Below are 21,735 nucleotides of genomic sequence, written 5' to 3'. Positions count from 1 at the left end.
TTCCCAGGTCAGAGCTCTAACCCGTGTCCCCTGCGTTGGCAGGTGGATTCTTAACCACTGCGCCACCAGGGAAGCCCCTGGGTTGCATTTTGTGTCCTATAATCACAGTGGTCCTGGCCAATGTGAAATTTAGAAAGGCTCAGATAAATCAATTAAGTTGCCAAAGGTCACCCAGGCAGTGAATGAAACATTTGTCTGAATGCAGAGCCAGGAGGTTCCAACCCAGCTTCCCGGTCCCAGAAAGGACAGGAGCCCTAGATGGAGTGAGACCCACGGTATGTGTTTATTCTGGCATTGATAGCAGCAGCAGTGGGGGCATTGGCCAGACGGGGGATGTGGTGAACGGAAAGGTTAGACACAGCTATGCGTGTGTCTAGGGAAACACGAAGGATTGGTCTGTTGACATTCACGGTGAGAACAAGGGTTAGGACGCCAAGTCTTGTACAAACAGCAAAGAGACACAGAGACCGACAGAGGTTTGGGGAGGGGGAGGGGTCCCCCAGACATGCACGGCCCCTCGCCTGGATGGGGAGCCCCGGGAAAGGGAGGACAGACACAGTGGAGACTGGATGCCCCCCACCCTGAAACAGGGAGCTGGGCCCGCCTGCCTTCCATCCCCACACCTCCAGGGGTAGAAGGATGGGCAGGCCCAGCACTGCCCCGCACCACGTGGCTCGGACGTTATGGCTTCGAGGAGATGAATTCACAGTCCGGGCAGGAAGGGATGGGGTCCTGAGGGGGCCTGGTCCGATCCTGAGCTTAGGCCAGACCTGCAGGAATGGGCAGGGAGGAAACATCAGTGATGGCAGAGAGCAGGCCCATGACCTGCTGTAGTTCCGTCACCACCCCAGGGACCCAGGAATCCCGGTCCTATGTCTCTGCATCCTCAGACCCAGGAGTCCAGCCCCTCCCACCCCCGGTCTGGGCTCCTTACCCCTCACTCTGAGTTCTCTTTCTCTGACAGTCCTTTGCTGTCTTTTGTGAAGCTGGTCAAAGTCTTTTCCTGAAAGGGGAAATCCAGAAGGCTCAGGAGTAAGGGACAGAGACAAAACAGTTGCTAATAATCAATCTAATAAGACATCAAACCTGTTTTCCTTTTTTTTTTTTTTTGGTTGTGACCTGCGGCTTGTGGGATCTTACTTCCCCAACCATGGATTGAACCCTCGCCCTCGGTAGTGAAAGCGCAAGTCCTAACCGCTGGACTGCCAGGGAATTCCCTGTTTTCATCACTTACAGTTCTCTTTTTTGCCTGGCTCTGAAGTGATGGGACAAGTGGTACAACAGTCCCATTCTACAGATGCAGAAACTGAGACACAAAGAAGCAGTCAGTGGAAATGTGAGGAGAGATGAGGATACTGGGGTGATGGGGAAGATCCCGCAGGGCCTCTGAGGAGCTGAGACCCAGTCCTGGGGGTGCCGTGGAGCCATGGGAGGGCTGAGCAGAGAAGGGGCAGGGTCAGCTCTGGGAGTAGAAAGATGCTCTGGGGCCACATAACACTACTGGCTGAAAGTCAAGGTCAGGGCCAGACTCTGCTGGGGTTCAGCTCCTCTCTGCTTCCAGAGAAGTTTGTGAATAAATGAGTGAGTGAATTAGAAGAGTGAGTGATGGAAGGACGGAGAAGCTGCCATCTGTTTATCCAAGTACAATCACAGTCTTTTCAAAACTCACATCTGAGTTCTGTGCTCAGCCCTTTAAGTCCCCCCGCACCCCCAACCAGGAAAAAAGTCCAAAGCAGGGCCAGACTAGTCAATTCCAAGTGAGGAACTGACTCCTAGTGTAAAATTTAAGTTGCATCCAAACTCAGCAATCAAGATAAATGCTATTGTAATGCAATTTAAAAAAAATCAAAATTAATGCAAAAAAAATCCATGATGAGCAAAATACAAATTTTAAATAAAAGCCAGTCCTGTGCCATTTTAAATAAATTTTAAATGAAACTTGTTTTATTTAAAATTTATTTAAAATTAAAATTTATTTAAATTGTAAATAAGGGCCAGTTCCTGGGCTCAAGAACTGGAGACGAAAGGAGAAATATGCACCTGATTTTTCTGTATTTAAAATTTTTTTTTCGTGGCATATTAAAATAATTGAGAACATATTGAAAAAAAAAAGAAGAGTAAGTGTATTGAAATTCATATTTTCTTAAGTTTAAATGTTTAATTTATACCCTACAAAGAATTTAGTATAATTTTACTTTCTTGGCTTTAGTGACAGCAAATTCATCAATAACTTCAAAAGCTACTTCTTTGTTTTTCTTGGTTTCAAATGAGAGAACCACGTTTGAAAATTTCTCTTGGCCAAGTAATGATCTGAAATTTCTAATTTAAAAATTGTCAGGCTGGTTCTTGCGTGACCCACAAGGCCTCTTGGGATCTGCTCGTACCCCTTCTTTGTCTGCTCCAGGCTCACCGCTGACATCAGCCTCCTCGATGATTCCGAGGAACAGGAACGGGCAGCCTTGCCCTCTCCCTACAATCTTCTTCACCTGAGCCCATTCCTTTTCAACCTCCAGGCCTCTGCTCAAATGTCACCTCCTCCAAGAAGCCCTCCATGACCCCCTAATCTAAAGGGCATCCTCCATCCCCCATCCAGATTCCCTCTACCTCCCAGATTCCAAAACGTTTTGGACCACAACTGACAGGGAGAAAAATAAATTAACACTATGATCCTCGGTTTGCTGCCCTGTGAAAATGTCTGTTCTGTGCTACTTCAACTTTATTTTCTTATTCATTTCAATTTTCACAGCCTGCTTTAAATAACAAATAAAGAAAACCCCGCTCTATTTTATCACCTAGTGTTTTCCTTTTGTTTGGGACTTAGCACCATGGGTAATAATAATAATAGTAGCTGACTATTTACTGAGCCCTTACTAAGAGGCAGACACTTAGTCCTGCATTAACTCACTGAATCTTCACATCTATCCTAACAATAGGTGTTATTAACGGTCCCATTTCCCAACAGAGGAAATTGAGACACAGAGAGTTCAAGTAACTTGCTCTAAATCACACAGCTAGAGATGGTAGAGCGGGGGTTCGAACCTACGCTGACTCCACAGCCCACAGAAACGTGACGCGTTGCGTGAGTGAAGGGGCAAACGCGGTGGGAGGGACGTCGGGTGGCGCCCACGCACCTCCACCAGCTGGTGCCAGTGCTCCACGGGCTTGCGCGGGTTGGCCAGCATCTCGGCCCAGTGCTCGCGGCCGTGGGGGTCGGCGGCGTCGGGACCCACGCGGCACACGCCGATCACCTCGTTGTGTCCGATGCTGGGGGTCAGGGGTGGGGGGTCGGTGAGCACCTGAGAGGGAGGGAGGCAGGCCCGGCCCCGCCCCCGGCCCCGCCCCCGGCCCCGCCCCGCGCCCTCACCAATCATAGTCCACCACCGCGATGCTAAGCCCCACGTTCTCCACGCTCTCGGGGGCCACGTCGAAGACCAGCGCCTCGTTGTACGTGGGGTTCAGCGTGTTCTTCTTGATCGAGGTTTTCCTCTTCTTCAAACGCCGCCCCTCGCTGATCAGAGAGGCCTTCACGTAGGGGTCTGGGGGCGGTTGTGGAGAGCACTGAACCTCGACTTCCTCAGACCCGACTGTGGACCCCAGACCCCTCTTCTCCCAGATCCAAGGTTCTGGATCCGCAGCCTTTTTCCCCCCAGCCCTTCCTCCCTCAGACCCAGGATCCAGACCCCCCAGCCCTTCCTCCCTCAGACCCAGCCCCTCCCCCACCTTCAGATGCCAGCGCCTTCCCGGAACCCACCTGAGAAGCCGGTGAGGTCCATTGCTTTGAGGTTAGAGGCTTTGATGATTGTCACGGTGAGGCGCCCGGCGGTGGGGAGGTAGCAGAGTGAGAAATTGAGCTCCCCAAGATCTGCCTTTTCCTGCAGTTGGGGAAAGAGGGTCAGCGATGCCTTGCCTCAGCCTCCCACTGTCTCTCCCTGACTTTCTCTCCCATCCCCAGACTCCAGCTGTCCTCTCACGTCTCCAGGGCTCAGGTTTCTGATCCACTTAACAATCTGACTTCGGGCCAAACCTGGTAACTCCTCGGCCACAGCTGCCTGCCACCGTCAAATCCTATTTGTTCTGCAGGGAAGACTGGAAGAGGCATGGGTGGGGGGAGAGAGCGGGAGAGAGCAGGAGAGGGACAGAAAGAGGGAGAGAGAGAGAGAAGAACACGGTGAGAAATAGACTGAGACAGAGATGCAAACTCTGAGAGATACAGTCAGAAAGACAGACCCACAGAGTTCTAAAGTCAGAAGGACCCAGAGGAGAGAGGGGTGGTAGAGACCCAGACAGGGGAGCACAGAGGGGGTGGGTAGGAGGAAGAGGGGCATAGACTCAGAGGGAGCACCGAGGCCTGGGAGGTGACAGAGTCCCCAAGGGGCAGGACTAGAGATCCAGAGAGGGGGACAGAGACTTGGTGGGGGGTATGGAGACCCAGAGAGAGTGACAGAGACCCAGAATGAGAGGGGAGGGGAAAAGACCCAGAGAGAGAGAGAGAAACAGAGGCAGAGACCTACATTGAGAAAGTGACAGAGATCCAGAGAGAGTGGGGCAGAGAAAAGACACAGAAAGGTCAGTCTTAAGGCAGGAGACAGCCAAGAACCAGACAGAGGTTACAAGGAAGGCAGACCCTTCGCTGTGACACACACAGATGGACCTGGAACAGTGGCCAGAGCTAGGGGACCTATGACCCGCCTGTCCCATCCTTCAGCCTCATCTCGGCCCCTCACCTCCCAACCACACTGTTAGGAGCCCAGGTCCCTAGACTCCCCACTCAGTCCCCTGAGGCTTTGCCCAGGCTGTTCCCTTGGCTTAAATACCCTTCCTCCCCATCTCCTCTCAGCCAACAAGCCTCGGCTTAGCTGTCACCTCTTCCCACAAGCTCCCAGATTCCCTGCAGCCCTGAGCAGATGCTCCCACTGTGTGTCCCCGTAATGCTGGCTCCCTGACAGCAAACTGTGTGACAACTTAGACCCACAGCTCCCGAGGTCTTGATCCTGAAAAAAACAGTTGTTGAAGGAAAGCATGAATAAATGAAAGAATGAGCGATACCTGGAGCTATCGGGAGGCGGAGGGAAAAGGAGAGGTGACAAAAGGAGACAAAGATGGATGCAGGAGAGTGCCTTCGGGTGGGGCTGCCTCAGGGAATGACAGGGAGTGGGGCTAGGTGGGTCCTGGGGATCAGGACCCTACAACTAGGCACGTGGTTCTCACAGGCTGGGCTTGGGGGACTGAGCAAGCAGGCTCTGGAGAGTCCAGCGAAGGGTACTTTAGGAAGAGCCATGGGCACCTGGTTCAACCGTGTCATTGTACATATGGGGAAACTGAGGCTCAGAGAAGGGAAGGACCTTGAGTAGGGCCATCAGGTGGGCAAAACCAGCCCTCTCGTGATATGAGGACAGGGCTCACCCAGCCCTGACACACACAGCTACCCCAGATTGGCAGAGAGCTGGAATGTTGGGAAACCCACAGATTGGAACTGAGAGGGCTGAGGAGTTGGGAGGGTGTGAAGTTTGGGGCGTGGAAGGGGTCAGGACACCCAACGAAGACCTAGGGGCTGGGTTTGGGGAAGGATTGGATATACAGGAGAATGAGGTCGTAAGAAATGAGGAAGGGGCCCATGGGGGGTGTTGGGGGAATTGGGGAGATGTCAGGATATTGGGGATCCCAGTATGTCCGAGGCTTGGGGCATCAGGCTATCAGGATTCTAGTGGAGACCATGAAGAGACAGAGGATTAGATTATATTCGAGAATCTGAAAGTCAGGGGTTTGAAACAAAATGTTCAGAGTTCAGAGGGGTTGGGGGAGTTCAGGAAGTCTGGGAATTGGAAAATTGGGAGGTTGTGAGGGGAAGGAAGTTGGGAAAACAAAAGCCAAGAACTTTGGGCTTGCGAAGTTGGAGGGTCAGGAATCTAGGGCCAGCGGGCAGAAGTCAGGGGGTCATGGCATCGAAGTTTGACAAAGCTGGCCGGTGGGTATATGGGCGTCTATTATAGTTTTCTCAATGGTTACCATCAGATGTCAACGGGGTGGGGGGGTGAGGTGCTGGTGTCAGAAGTTGGGAAACCTGGGGCCCAGTTATGATATTAATAGTTGACAAAGTGCGGATGGGGAATGGGGGTCCATTATATCGGTCTCTATTCTTGCTTGTACGTTTGCAATATTTTACAACAAAATAAAGCTAAACAGAAAACTCCAGGATCAAGGAGTTACAAGGTTATGAAGTGGGGGGCAAGGAGATGGCAAACTGAGGGGTCCCAGGTCCCCGGGATGGGGGATGCAGCAGCCACTGACCGAGCCGCCCTCCACGACATCCCTCCACAGCGGGCGGCCAGGGGGCCGCTCAGCCAGCTCGAGGAGGTTGTCCAGAACCACCTGGCCGATGAGGTCGTGCCGGGAGAAGCGGTCAAAGTCATAGACGCTGAAGTGCAGTTTGCGCTGGGCCAGCTCAGCCAGGGGCACGGAGAACTGAAATGTCTCATTGAACACGGGGTTCAGGGTCTTCCTGTGTACCTAGAGGGGGTGGGCGACGAAGGGAGACAGACACTATGCCCACCAGCCCCTCCTGCCCGGGACCCAGATGTCTGGACCCCTACCTCCTCCTTCCTCAGACCCAGGAATCTGGAACCCCAGCCCCTCCCTCCTCAGACCCAGGATCCAGGCCCCCAGCCCCTCCTCCCTCAGACCCAGGAGTCCCCGCCCCTAATCCCTCCTCCCTCAGACCCAGGGGTCCAGGCCCCCAGCCCCTCCTCCCTCAGACCCAGGAGTCCCCGCCCCTAATCCCTCCTCCCTCAGACCCAGGGGTCCAGGCCCCCAGCCCCTCCTCCCTCAGACCCAGGAGTCCCCGCCCCTAATCCCTCCTCCCTCAGACCCAGGGGTCCAGGCCCCCAGCCCCTCCTCCCTCAGACCCAGGAGTCCCCGCCCCTAATCCCTCCTCCCTCAGACCCAGGGGTCCAGGCCCCCAGCCCCTCCTCCCTCAGACCCAGGAGTCCCCGCCCCTAATCCCTCCTCCCTCAGACCCAGGGGTCCAGGCCCCCAGCCCCTCCTCCCTGGGACCCGGATGTCCAGCCCCCAACCCCTCCTCCCTCAAACCCAGAGTCCAGGCCCCCAGCCCCTCCTCCCTCAGACCCAGGAGTTCCCGCCCCTAATCCCTCCTCCCTCAGACCCAGGGCTCCAGGCCCTCAACCCCTCCTCCCTCAGACCCAGAAGTCCCGGCCCCCAGCCCCTCCTCCCTGGGACCCGGATGTCCAGCCCACCACTCCGGACCTTGGTCTGAAACTTTTTCTTGCGGTCAGGCAGCAGGTAGATCTTGACGTAGGGGTCTGAGAAGCCATTGGAGTCCTTGGCCGGGAGGTCCAAGGCCTGCAGGATACGCACCACCAGCTGGTCGGAGCCGTAGAGGTACCTCAGGGCGAAGCTGATGCGGCCGCAGGGCGCCCCCGCGCCGGCCTCTCCGGAACCTGGGGCCCCGCCGCCCCGCCGGCCGCCGGGTCCAGTGCCCTGGTACAACTCCGGCTTGATCTGTCCGATGAGCTTGGCTTTTTCCTCACCGCCTGGTAAGGGTAAGGGTAGGGCGGGCGGCCGCTCCTCACTGCCCGCATCCGGCTGGGAGCTCAGGGTCTGTTGGGTGAGGGGCCGCGGCAGGGCCGGGTACCTGCGGGGTGGGGAAGACAAGGTGGAGTCAGTGGCTCCGATCTTTGCTGCATCTGAAGACCTGGGAGGCTCCTCCCTGCCTCTTCCCCAAACCCCATTGCCAGGCGTCCACAGATCCCCACCTTTGCCCACTGTGACCTTGAGCGAGGCACTTGAATTCTCTGAGCCACAGTTTCCCCATCTGTGTGAGGAGGGTGACCTATCCCCTTTTCTAAGCTAGCTCCACCCCAGACCTGGGCTTGCACCAGCCTCTAGAAGCCTCCTTCTGACCTCAAGGGGTGACCCAGAATAGCTTCTCTATGGACCCCTGGGGCCTCACACAGCCCAGACCCCCTGGTCCTGCACCTGCCCTTCTCCAAGTCTCCCTAACCCGTCCTAAGTCCCAGCCTCATGCTCTCCCACCTGACCATCGCTCCCCCTTTCTTTCTGTCTCAACTTCCTTTTCTGGCTGTCTGTGTTTGTAGAACACCCTGGAAGCCCAAAGCTCTATCCTTAACCATCTTTGCCATCTTCTCCCCATCTCACTCACACGCTTTCCCTGGACAAGCTCAGCGGTGCCCCAGGTTTCCACGGCCATCAGCAGCCTGATGTCTGCTAAATCTGTCTTCTGAGCTCCAGCCTGGTTCAGCCCACAGCCTCAGCTGCCCATCAGACACCACATACCCCTCGTGTTCCCTGCTGGGCTCAGTGCCTCCTCCCAAGCCCACTCGCTCTCCCAGTTCCCCAGAATCCACCTAGATTTGCAGGTCAGACAGCTGAGGCCATCGTCATCTCCTCTCTCCCCTGCAATCCTTTCCCTCCCATCTCCTGAATTTCCCCATCCCTGTGGTCCCTGCTCGTCCATCCTCTCCCGCATGGACCATCACACCCGGGCCCCTAGTGATGGGCAGTCATGACTGGACATGGCAGCCCCAGATGCGCTGAGAGGCAGGCATGAGGCTGGGGGAAGTGGGAGGGCACCAAGCCGTGGAAAGGGATGCCGGGTGAGATGCCTTCAGCTACTGAAGGGCCATTCCCTGCTCCCAGAGTGACTTTGAGGAGGTCATTAACATCCTCTGGGCCTCAGTTTCTTCATCTGTATAATGGGGGAAGGAGGAACTCAGACTGGTGTATCCATCAACCTCTGGAAGGCCTCCCCAGAGACCTCAGACTATATCTTCCATGAGCCCTTGGCCAGCCCACTGGACAAGAACCACCTATGAACCTCTGGAGCCCAAGACAATCCTTCCCCGAGGTAGTTTTCCCCGGATGCTCCCCCGGGCCCCTCCCATTCAACAAGACCCAGATAAGCTCAGGATCTCCCTCAAACCCACTGCTCTTCCTAGATCCTCTGACGGCCCCACCATTCTTCCAATCAACCACCAGGCCAGACCCCTGGGTGCTGTCCTTACTTCCTCCCACCCCCTTCTACCCACAGCTGTCAGCCCCCAGTTCCATCCCTGACTCTCGGCGCCCTGACTCTCTCTACCTCATCTCCTCCTCCACCATCCCCAGTTCAGCCTTGTTGTCTCCTGCCTGGACTCTTGGTATCCAATCTGTCTCTCCAGTCTGTCCCCTATGTGGCCCCAGAGAGGTCTTTCTACCCAGAGCTGACCTCCTCTGCTCACAGCCCTTTGTGGCTCCCCAGTGCCCTAGGACAAGGTCCCACCCCCTCAGTCCAGCATTCAAGACCCTGTGTGATCTGGTCCTGCCCACGTCCCCTAGGCTGCTTTACTGCAGCCCTGGCCTGGCTGGATAGGGACAGCTGACTTGGGGACCCACTTCCCCCGGATTGTGAGTGACGTGAGGGTAGGGTGTGTCTGCCGTGCTCGCCTCTATTCTTTTCCAACACCCAGCTCAGCTCTAGCTCATATTAGGTGCTCAGTGTACATGTACAGAATGATGAACAATGGATGGATGAACTGCAGGTCCCACCACCAGTCCAGGCTTAGGGAGAAAGAGATGAATTGCTTTGTGCCTCAGGGACTCAGGGGTCTAACCTCCATTCTCTTCCACCTTCCTGGTCCCAGAGTCCTGTCCTCGGCCTCCTCCTTCCTCTGGATCCAAGAACCTAGACCTCTAGCCCCCTCCTCCCTCCAACTCAGGAGTCTGGATCCCTAGCCTCCTCTTTCCCCAGGATTCAGGAATCCACACCCCAAGCTCCCTCCTTCCCCAGGACTCATGAGAGCCATAGATGGGAAAGAGACACATAAGAAGAACAGAAGTTCAGAGTGGACCCCCAGCCCAGTAGCCTGTCTCACCTGGTGGTGGGTGCCAGGCTTGTGACCTGCTGATGCGACTGGGCACTGGGCAAGCCCCCACCACTGGGGGGAAGCAGGAGAAGCCCAGAGCCTGCGCCGCCCTCAGAGGGCAGCTCAGGAGATGTCTGGCTCGGTTTGACCCCAGCGGCTACTACAGCAGCTGTAGCCTCTGGATACGAGTCCATGTCCAAGTAGGAGGGCTCTGGGGGGTCTGACCCCCCTAGGCTGCCCGGCTCCAGCAGCTCAGCGAAGGGCGGATGGTGGGCAGTGTGGGCATGGTGGTGTGGGCCCCCCAGCAGGGGATGGCCACCCAGGCCAGCCCCTAGGTGGTGCCCACCGCCGCCTACCAGGCCTGCCAGCCCGACCCCAGGGCCTAGGTCTTTGCGCAGGGGGCCACCGCCCACTGCTGAGCCTCCCTTGTCCCTCCAGGGCACCCAGCACAGCTTCCAGGACACGAAGAGGGAGACACCCAGAAGGACAATGCCACAGAACGTCACGATGACCGACAGCAGGCTCACGGAGATGTCTGGAGAGAGTGAGGACAAAGGTCAGGGGTCAGGGTGGGGTCAGAGTTTATCCTCCCATTGCTGTCCCCAAGAGCTAACCTTTAGTATTTGCCACACACCGTGCTAAGCGCTCTACATGTAATACTTAGTGTAAACTCCACGACTACTGAAGGTCGGTGTTTCTATCTAACCATTTTTAAGATGGGGAACCCGAGAGGTTGAGTGGCTTGTGTAAGGCTGCACAGGTAGTCAATGACAGATCTGGGATTTGAGCCGGCAGTCTGTCTTCGGATTTTAATCTTTTTATCCTCTTGATTGCTAGCCCACAGTGACTCTCTGTAAGGGAATACACCATCCGAGGTAGGACGAAGGTTCCCTAAAACGCTAAGAGTTGATCGAGGAGAAAGGAGACTGCGTGGCACAGTTAGGCAGGTCAGGGTTCAAATCCCAGCTTGCTGTGTGGCTTTGGGAACATATCTTAACCTCTCTGAGCCTGACAGTCCCCATCTGACAAATGGGAAAAATCAGTTCTGCCTCTCATAGTGCTTTTAAGAAATGCAGGGAGTAAATGGTGTGCCGAGCAAGCTGGGGGAGATAATGGCAAACATTTCTTGAGAGGTTACTGTGTTCTGGACACATAAGTGCTTTATACGCATTCGCTTCCTTATGCCTGACAGGCACGCTAGGAGGTTGGCAACATTGTTATGCCCGTTGTTATTTTCCACAAAAGGAAACTGAGGCCAAGAGACACGAAGTTACCAAAGACACAGAGTCCTAGAGCTGGAGCAGGGGAGTCAGGATTCGAGTCTGGGCGCCTGGCTTTACCGTCTTCACCATTATGCTACCACACCTCAATATTTCCCAATAGTGGTAGTTCGAACATGAATTTTTGTTAGAATAATAAATCTTATTGCTGCTGCCACGTGTATCCAACATCACCGCCACTGCGGCTAACACATTCTGAATGCCTACTATGTGCTGATATGCCTTTCAGAGAAACCCAAGGACAGCCCAGATCTTGAACTGAAGGTTTCGGGTTCATTTAGTAATTGGTACCAGGAGTGGGGTTTTTCAAGGAAATGTGAATTTATTTGGGGTTGACTTCCGGGTCTCAGTGAGGTGGAACACAGGGGAAATTCCTGCTCTGTACAGACCATGGATTATGGGGGGCAGGGGGAGTAGCAGGTAACTAAACCATTGGCAACAAGCTCAGCTGGGTGGAAGGGCTGTGTCACTTCAGGGAGCTCTTGGTGGCAAGGGGGATGCCCTCTAGTCCTGAGTTGCCCAGGGAATCTAAGTCAGTGGCCCATGGTGTTAATCCTCAGGATACTATGTAACCTAGGGATGATTGATCCTAGTTTACAAATAAGGAAACTGAGTGTCTGAGAGAGAGGACGTGACCCTGCAGGCCCACACGGCGGGCAGTGGCAGAACTCTGAGTTTCCCACCCCACCTCCAACCCCTTAGGGTGCGTTCTGGGGGCCTGTTAGAAACCGGAGCAAGGACTTTCTGGCCTCCTGAACATGGAAAGAATTGAGGAAAGGGGGCCATTTTGGAAGAGAAGGGGGAGAAGAATTGAACAGATGCTTTCCCCCACTGTCAGCCTGGCCCAGACCCTCTCCAAGTCAAAACATCAATCCTCCAAACTCTGGCAGACTTCTCATTCCTGTCTGCCTGCACTGGGGAGCCATTTGGGTTGTGCAAGGCAGTGTAGTTGTGCAGTAAAATACTAACCTTTTTGCCCAAAGAAACATTTGGCCCTTGATCAGCTCCTGGGGTGAACCTCTAAGCCCTTGGAATGTCCTGCCCGAGTGTTTTTATTTACCTGAGAAACTTGGGCCACATCAGATAGTCTGTGTAACAGTGTGATTGATGCTGGGGTCTTTGGGCCACGTGTTATGAGCTTGACCCTTGGAGGGGCTAAGACTAAGTTCAGCCACATGGACAGTCAACCATGTCTGCATGACAGAGCCCCGGTAAAAACCCTGGACACAGAGGCTCTGGTGAGCTTCCCGAGGGGGCCCTACTCTGTGCATGTTGTCACACATTGTTGCTGGGAGAGTTAAGGGCTGTCTGCGTGACTCCATCAGGACAGGACAACTGGAGGCTCATCCCTGGTCTCTCCTGCACCTTACCTTATGCCTCTTCTCCCTTTGCTGAGTTTAATCTCCATCCTTTTGCTGTCATGAAATGTAGCCATGCGTATAACAGCTTTTCTGAGTTTTGTGAGTCCTAGAAATCATTGAACCTGAGGGTGGTCTTGGGATTCCCCATGACTCACAATTGCAGTAGTGTACCAGACTTCCTGGGGTCAAAATCTGGCTCTCCTGCATACAGGCTATGAGATTCTGAGCGAGCTGCTTCAGGTCTCTGGGCCTCGTTCCTCGTCACTGTCCCATAGACATCCTGCACTCGAGATGCTGAGCCCCGCCCTGGCACTCAGCAAGTGTGACTGTCATTGTAACCTCCCACCTCATGCTTCCTGAAGGTTCTTCATCTGGACGAGGGCAATCATGATATTCCCTAGCTCTCAGAACCCTGCTGATTCCTAGCTGGGTTACCTGGAGCCAATCACTCCACCTTCTGAACCTCAGTTTCCCCCATTGAAAATAGGGATTATAACTATATTTAGTATTTTGTAATAACCTATAATGGGAAAGAATCTGAAAAAGAATATATATGAATCACTTTGCTGAATGACTGTAAACCAACTATACTTCAATTAAAAAATAAAATTAAAAAAAAGAGAAAATAGGGATTATATGTACCACAAAGGGTAGTGGATCTTGTATACTGTCTGGTACACAGTTGGTGCTCAGTAAGTATATTCCAACATATATTGAATGACCACTGTGCGCCCAGCTTGTTCTTAGCACTTCACATGTGTTATATCATTTGAGTCTCTCAGATGCCCCATGAAGTAGTCACTTTTATGATCCCCATTTTCCAGATGAGGAAATCGAGGCACAGAATAAGCCATTCATTTCGTAAGTGGGGGAGGTGGGATTTGAACCCAGACAAGTCAGACAGACTGACTTAAGAGCCTGAGCTTCTAAGCACTATGTGAAATGCACAAAGATACCTGAAGGGGATGTGTGGCAGCAGTGGAGTGGTGGTGAGGGAGGGTGGACAGGAGGCCCACAGGGCAAAATCCAAAAGGTCACAGGTCACACGGACCACAGAGCTCCTTATTCTTAGATCAGAGGTTTGGGAGACCAGCAACAGGCAGGATGGAGGCAAGACTATAAGAGGGACCGGCCCCATAAGGAACAGGAAGCTGAGCAGGGCTGTTCTGAATCTCTAAAACTCTTGGCTATAGTGGAAGCAGGGGGCTGGCCAAGACGGCTGGGGATGCTGACCTGCATCGGGGCCCCGGGGATAGCCTCTGATTCGCAGGTCGTTGAACTCTTGGCACCTGTCACTGGTGTCGGCATCTCGGACCCGCGCACAGAGGTCCGAGACCAGGATGAGTGCCCGACGGCAGAGGTCATCCTCGTAGTCTCCTGACATGGTGGCCAGCGGGTCCTGTTCTTGGGAGGGGCCGGGCAAGAGTGCAGATAGGGAATGGAATGGGGGAGAGGGGTGGTTAAAGGGCGGAAAGAGACAGAAAAAGGATAGGCAGGGGGACAGCGATTGGGAGTGGATGGACAAGGGGATGGAGATTAGGGGAGGACTGGACAAGGGAAAAGAAATTAGGGGCAAATGGACAAGGAGGAAGAGACTGGGAAGGCCAGCCAAGGGGCAGAGATTAAGGATCCATAAATAAAGGGGTGGACAGACAAGGAGACAAAGATTAGGGTTGCACAGATGCAGGGACAGAATTTCGGGAGGGAGAGACAACGGAACAACCATTTCTCATTCGTGCATTCAACAAATATTCACTGAGCACCAACTATGTGAGAGGCACTGTGCCAGCTGCTGCAGATCCAGCAGGGAACAAACCCCACGCGGTCTCCAGCTTCTTGGTGTCACAATGCAATGAGGGGAGACAAAGAGTAAACACATCAACAAACACACATAAACAAACACGCACACAGAAACACATAGCCCTCAGACTGTGAGAAGTGCTCTAAAAGAAATAGTTGGAGGATGTGTCACAAGGGGACCTGGAGGTGGGCAGTCGGGGGGGCTCTCTGAAATCTGAAGGATGAGATGGAGCCAGCCATGGGCAGCGGGCAGTGGGGCTGGAGTGAGGAAAGGCATTCAAAGCAGCAGGAATAGCGTGAGCAATGGCCCAGGGTGGGACAGGGCTTGGTAGGTCCAGGGAACAGGAAGGTGTAGACAGGGAGAGAGCGGGAGAGAGAGAGAGATGGGTGGGGGTAGAAAGATAAGAGATGATTATGTGTGGTGCTGGCTGGGGAGGGATGGAGATGAAAAATGCAGAGATAAGGGCCAAGTTGAGAGAGGGAGAGGTAAGGGGAGGGGAGACAGAGATAATGGGAAGGGCAAACTGGGGCCCAGAAGAGAGGGACAGATGAACAGACAGATGGAAAGTTAAGGATCGAGACGCGGGATGGACAAACCATAAAGAATAAGCTGGTGTGTGATTCATGGGAGTGTGAGATGGGTGGATGTAGGGGCACTGATAAGCGCCAGGAAGGAGCATGGACAGAAATATCTTTGAGAGACAAACAATGGACAAGAGGATGGATGGGGTGCAGAAATAAAGGACAGAAACATAACGGCCAGAGATCACAGATGGACACAAGGATACAGAGAAGGACTGGGCAGACAGACATGGGTGCAGAAGGAAGGTTCGATTGGTAGGGGGGCACATAAAAGAGAGGGGACCAGGAGAAATAGGTGGCTGTGGGGAGAAGGGGAATTAGTGACACATGGTTTGCAACTAGACATCAGAGATGGACTGGAAGGAGGGTGCTGGGGAAATTAGGGACAGACAGATCAGGGCTCACAGATGGACAGGTGTCGTGGGGTGCTGCAGAAGGCCAGGACTCCGAGACAGGCATATCAGACTCACCTGCGCTTATCCCTGCCGTGTCCTGGATGGCAGCCGAGGCGGCGGCTGGCGGTAGCCCATGGGGGTTGTAGGGTGGACACGGGTCTGCGGGCCTGTCCCTACGAGCCAGGTGGTGGGAGGGGGTGCTGGATCTGGGGGTCGTGGCCGTGAGAAAAAGCTCAGTCCGAGCCGCACATCTTGTCCTACTCGGGCCAGCTGCTCGACCCCAGGCGACCCCCGAGAAGTCCAGCCACCCCTTCCCACCTCCGGGTCCCCAGCTCCGGGGGGGGGGGGGGCGGGGGCGGCTTAAAGACTACAATTCCCGGCAGGCCTTGCGCTCGCGTTGCTGCGGCTTCATAGACCAGGCTCTGCAGGGACTGATGGGAATTGAAGTCCTTAATACCTCTCCCGGCTGCGGAGATGGGAATTTTTTTGGAGGTGGTGGGGGTTAAGAGATGCCGGGGTCCCAAGGCGCTGCAGGGGAGAGGAATAATGTCTGGGACCTCGAGAAGCCGCGGAGTCCTAAGTCCTTAGGGACCATGGAGTGGGTAAACCATCCCCACGCTCGGGGGATCGGTGGGCGAGGTTGGGGTACACCCAGGTGTTTCGGGACCCCTCCTTCCAGGGCCACGTGCCCCTCCCCCGGGGCGACCAGCAAACGCTGCAGCACTCCCACTCCCGGGCGGGAGATCCGCTCACCTCTGCACCTACCCCCGCCCCCACGCGCTGTGGCCGCCCCCCGGGATGGGTCTGGGGCGGGGGCTATGGCAGGGGGAGGGGAGGAGCAGACTCACCCGGAGCTGCCGCCGCCGCCGCCGCCGCCGCCGCCGCCGCAGCCCCGCGCGCCGGCCGAGGTGCCAGCTCGGCTCCTCCCCCCGCCCCTGTGGCAGATCCGCGGCTCCTCCCCCTGCACCCCCTCCTTCCCCTCGGAACCTGCGGCTTCAAAGCCCAAATAGCGCGGCCGCAGCGAGGAAGAAGGGAGATTTCCCCAGACCGAGGCGTCTGAGACGCAGCGTACTTCCACAGACGAGGATGCAGAGATCTGAGATCATGACCCTCTGCTCCCCCAGGATCCAGGGGTCCTGGACCTCACCCCCTCCTCTCTCAGAGAAGTCAGGGACCCCAGTCATCTCTTCCCCCAGGACCCAGGGTACTGAGCTTCCAACTCCCTCCATTCTCAGATCCAGCAATCCACCCCTTCTGTTCCCTCCTCCCTTGGGGACCCAGGAGTCCCAACTCCCCAGCCCCCTTCTCCGCAGGACCCAGGACTTCCAGTCCTCCCAGCCGAGGAACTCTGAGGGATGGTGGTGGGCGGGGGAGGCAGAGCCTCAGAATCAGTGGTCCTGAGTCTCAGCCCGAAGTGGAGGTAGAAGCAAGGACCTGGATTTCAGTCCTTCCTGGGCCGGCTCCTGAGTAGATTCTCAGATACTTGCTGAACATCTACTGAGCGCCAGGCACTGCTTTTGTGACCTTGCACTCTTTGCTTTGAGTTCGTTTCCTCATCAACAAAATATAGACAATAAACCTGTTTCCTAAGGGACCCAGGGGTTTGAAAAACCAGTCAATATAGAGGGAGAGCATTGACACCAAGTAGGTGCTTAATGAATACTTTTTAAAAACAGCAAGTATACCTTTACCGGTATAGTAATAGCAGTGAATGACAATTGTCACTGTGATCTGGGCACTGGGCTAAGTGCTTTGAAAGCATTCTCTGAGTTAATCTTCACTTTGGCCCTCTGAGATGGGGGGAATTATGTTATTCCCATTTCACAGAAGAGACAACTGAGGCCCACAGAGGTTAAATCCCTTGAAGAGGATCCAGAGCTACCTGGTCTCAGTGGCAGCCCGTAGGGGTGACTTGGAGCCCCCTCACCACCCCCAGTCTTCCTCAGTGCTGCCCCCTGCCTCCTAGTGACACCCATATAAATATAATCTCTAAGTAAAAAATTGCTGCTTCTTCTGCAAACACTTTAAGAGGAGTCCCCTAGGCCCCCCACCTTTAATTAGATAATCCGCCCAACTGCTGCCTATGTATACACGTTGCAGTCACCATCATACTTTTGAATGCCCCAGAAATGCCTCCGGGTTCACTCTGAATCCTATCCTCAGTGCTTCTTGTATTCTCCCGGATGGACCTACATTTGCACCCAGGGAAGCTTGCATGGGGGTGGTGGTGCACCCACAGATATGTGCACACAAGTGCAGGCACCCCAAATACCACTCTCACAGCCAGACCTCCGCCCGGGGTCCACAGGCAGCTGTGTTCCACAGGGAGAGACACACAGAAGGAGTATGCAGCAATGCACACTTTCAGAGATGTGCACACAGATGGGCTTGCCAGACTCCCATGACATGTTCCCAAAGAGGCACTTGGGTATCAAGGAATAGCTGTAGTGCATTGGTTGTGTGTGTGACTTTGGAAGTGGGGTACCTGAGTTCAAATCCCAGCTCTTTCATCAGTTGTGGCCTTGGGTGAATAACTTACATTCTTGGTGCCTCAGTTTCCCCATCTGTAAATGAGGGTAATCTTTTTTTTTTCTAATTTCTTTTTATTGGGAGGGTAATCTTTTTCTGCAACCCACCTCATTAAGTTATTTTGAGGATTGAATTAAATTCACCAGAGGTGCTTAGAGAAAATGGTTAATGTTTACTGTTGTCATAATTAGTAATTACATGCATTTGCTCATGGACTCCTTCACTGCATTTTACGAGTGAGGAAATTGAGGCTCAGAGAGGGGAAGTTCCCTGCCCAAGGTCACACAGCAGGGAGGTGTCAGAGTTGAGATTCAAAGCCATGTGGTCTGACTCTAGATTCCTTGCATTCAGCCACTATGTTGTTTGCATATAGGAAGTTTGAGGACCTTGCCTGTCATCACCACCAGGGGTGTAGAAGAGCCCGGAGCACTGGACAGGGAACCGGGAGACAGAGACATTCGTTCAATTCAGTCCATGCACCCAATTTGATAGATACTTACTGAGCAGCTACTGACTGCCAGGCACTGTTCTAGGCACCAAGGATTTGGCTGGGAACAAAGCAGACAAAAATCCCAGCCTTGGGAGGACTCACGGTCTAGTGGTGGAGACGGGTGATCATTAAATAACTCCATATGGGTATCAATGTTAGGAAGGAAAGTCCAGGGTGCTGTGTGTGTGGGAAGGAGGTCAATGCAAGGCTTCTCTGAGCAAGTGACATTTGAGTTGGCATAAGCCAGGTGAAGATGGGGGAGGGGAAAGGACTGCTCCAGGGAGAGGGAACAGTCCACGCAAAGCCTGGGGTAGGAGCGAGTTTGGCACATGGAGGAGGACTGATGAACGCATAAGCTCCATGGGGGTAGCACTTTTTTTTTTGCGGTACGCGGGCCTCTCACTGTTGTGGCCTCTCCCGTTGCGGAGCACAGGCTCCGGACGCGCAGGCTCAGCGGCCATGGCTCACGGGCCCAGCCACTCCGCGGCATGTGGGATCCTCCTGGACCGGGGCACGAACCCGTGTCCGCTGCATCGGCAGGCGGGCTCTCAACCACTGCGCCACCAGGGAAGCCCCTGGGGGTAGTACTTTTGTTTACAGCTGTGTCCCCGCTGCCTGACATGGTGCCTGGCACACAGTAGGCACTCAATAAGTATTGGTTGGTTGAATGAATGAACAAGTGGATGGATAAATAGAGAAGTGTATGTATGTATGTATGAGTTGGATGGGTGGATGGGTGGATGATAGCTGAATGAGTGGATGAGTGGATCGTTGGATGGATGGATGCATGCATCCATGCAGGAGTGAACAGATGAGTTTGCAAAGTACCTACAGATTCACACACAAATGTGCCTGCAAACAAACGCAGACACACACCCAGAGACATGCACATGGTGTGTAAACACAGATTCACCTCTTCTCCTGGTGCTCCCCTGGGAGAACAAACACCAAGAACAGAGGTGGACCAAGCTGGCCATGGCCCGTGTGGTTGAGGATGCAGGGAGGCAAACCCTCTAACCTGAGCTACAAGCAGCCCCCCCCGCCCCCCACTGCAGCGCTGACATAATTTCTGGAATAGAAGGAAAATGCTGATTCAGGGATTTGTGTCCCGGGCTGCATGCCAGGCCAGGGGGGTGGGACAGGGATGACCCAAGAGAGTTGGGGTGAGTGGCAGAGGGAGGCAGGTGGGGCTAAGGCAGAAAGACCGGGAAGGAGGTAGAGAGATAGAGAGAAACAGAGAGATGGCAAAATAAAGTGATGGACACAGAGAGAGACACACACACACACAGACAGAGACAGAGATAGAGACATGCAGAAAGGTATAGAGACATAGAGAATGAGAGACAAAGAAAGTCGGAGGCACGTGATATAGAAATTCAAATTCAGACACACAGAGAGATGAGGAAGGGTTCCAGAGACAGATAGAGAGAGGGAGAAAAATAATGGAGACACAGAGAGATGGGAACTTAAAGGACCAAGACACCAGAGGGAAAAAGAGAGAGAGAGCCACATGCACACACACACACACACACACACACACACACATACACACACACAGATGCAGAGAGGGGGGGGGCGGAGAGAGAGAGAGACAAAGACACCCAAAGAAGGAAGAGAGAGGTCCAGAAGAGGCAGCTAAAGCTGGTCACAGAGATAAAGAACTCTGGAAAGGGAGCAAACTTCAACTGAGTGCCTCCTGTGTGCCTGGCTCACATGCGGGGGCTTTGCTGTATCTTGCTTTATTTAAGCACCATTAGCCCTTCAAGGCAGCATTATTGGTAAGAGATGAGAAAACCAAGGCTCAGAGAGGGAAAGACATTTGCCCAAGTTTGCACAGCCCGGCCATGGCGTTTGATGCTAGCCTGTTTGACTCCAGAGTCCATAGTCTCTTCTTCATCCTATGTTACCTCATGCAGACCAAGAGACACAGGGCAGTGGGCTTAGGGGGTACTGAGTGTGAGTCACAGTGATAGAGGGAAATCGTCACTTGTTTATTCATTCAACATACATGTTCCGCACTTTCCTGATGCTGGAGAGCCAGAGATGAGTCAGGGGCCCTTGGTCTGGAGTGGGAGGCAGACACAGACCCAAATTCCTGAGCAAGACAGGCAGAGTGCACAGTGTTCAGAGGTCTGAAAAAAAAAAAAGAGCAGATAAAGAACGTGCAGAGGATGGAGACAGAAAACACAAAACTGGTAGGAGGAGGAGTCAGAGAAGGCTTCCTGGAGGAGGGGGCACTTGTGCTTCTTATGAAAGGATGAGGGCGTTTGGGCACCAGGAAAAGGGCAGAAGGCAGCATGTGGAGAGTGGAGACAGGAGTGAGGGGTGGGAGGGATTAATTAAATAAAGTAATTAATAAAAGGTGACTGAAGAATGTTTGAAGGTATGAGGTGACAGAGGAAGCTGGGACCAGATCATGCAGTTCGGAGCCATGGGAGGGCTGAGAGCAGGGGAGGGGCAGGGTCATCTCCAAGTGCAGAAAGACCCCTCTGAAACCTTGTGGGAGGGGAATGAGGGGGGAGAGACTGGAGGATGTGAGGGCAAGAAGGAGTCTGGGGCGAGGGTCCAGGAAGGAGAAGACCTTGAAACCTGAGTGGGTGTCGGGCTGTGGGAATGACGAGAAGAAAGAGCAGTCAGGAGGCAGAAGGGGTAGAGTTTGAAGACTGATGGGCTATAGGGGCTAGGTGTGCCTGTGGTCATGAGTCTGACCTGTCCTATGGGGTCATGTCCTATGGGACATGAGGCTCCTGTCCTATGGGGATGGACTTGGCAACTGGAAGTGAAGGACAGCCTGATGGGAGAGAAAAAGACATAAGGATATGCCAACAGGGAGTCAGGTCCACAGAGGAACTGGGTCTGGAAATTAGTCCATTTAAGTCTGGACTGTTGTAATTGCCGATGACAGAAACGCAAATAACCTGAGCATAAGAGGGAATTAACTGGGTGGATGAGGGCTTGAGGGACAGCTAGATCTAGGTGTCCTCAATCATCTTCAGGAATCTGTCTGCATCTTTGGTTTCTGCTTTCCTCGTGTTGTCTTTGCTTTCAGGCAGGCTCTCTCCCCATGTGGCGATGTGATGGTCCCCAGCAGCTCCAACCTAGGCTGCGACCGGCCTGGCAACCTCATTGGAAAAAGAAAGATCCTCTTTGGTAACAGGTCCGGCAAAAGTCCAAGGGTTGAATCTGTATCCTACGATGATTTTTAAGTTCATCCCTGAACAAATGACTCAGAAAATCAAGGTGCTACTGCGTAACAAGCAGGGAATCAATGTTTATCAAGCAGGAATAATTGACAGTTAAGGCAGAGACCAGATGAATTCGAGAGAAGACTAGAGATACGGGTAACAGAGACAGACTGGGAAGATAGACAAAGTAACTGAAAAAGTCTGCGCTCCTCTCCCATGGTTCCTGCTGAGAGCT

The 21,735-nt window shown here is 53.8% G+C and overlaps 1 protein-coding gene across 1 annotated transcript; it reads right to left on the bottom strand.

The window, feature by feature from the left end:
• Positions 1 to 698: 698 nt before the first annotated feature.
• Positions 699 to 13,923, bottom strand: SYT3 (synaptotagmin 3). Its single transcript, XM_089902188.1, has 8 exons — positions 13,753 to 13,923; positions 9,888 to 10,413; positions 7,261 to 7,648; positions 6,289 to 6,507; positions 3,752 to 3,872; positions 3,365 to 3,536; positions 3,132 to 3,264; positions 699 to 1,003 (listed from the first exon to the last, which is right to left on the bottom strand). Exons 1-8 carry the CDS (start codon positions 13,901 to 13,903, stop codon positions 938 to 940), a joined length of 1,776 nt encoding a protein of 591 aa, XP_089758314.1. The 5' UTR covers positions 13,904 to 13,923; the 3' UTR covers positions 699 to 937.
• Positions 13,924 to 21,735: the final 7,812 nt, after the last annotated feature.

The sequence above is a fragment of the Delphinapterus leucas genome, chromosome 20 (assembly GCF_059928025.1).
Source record: "Delphinapterus leucas isolate spDelLeu-1000000601 "Yukka" chromosome 20, BTC_Dleu_Yukka2, whole genome shotgun sequence".
Taxonomy (NCBI): domain Eukaryota; kingdom Metazoa; phylum Chordata; class Mammalia; order Artiodactyla; family Monodontidae; genus Delphinapterus; species Delphinapterus leucas.
Note: the sequence above shows the minus strand (reverse complement) of the source record. Positions and strands in the feature narration are given on the sequence as shown.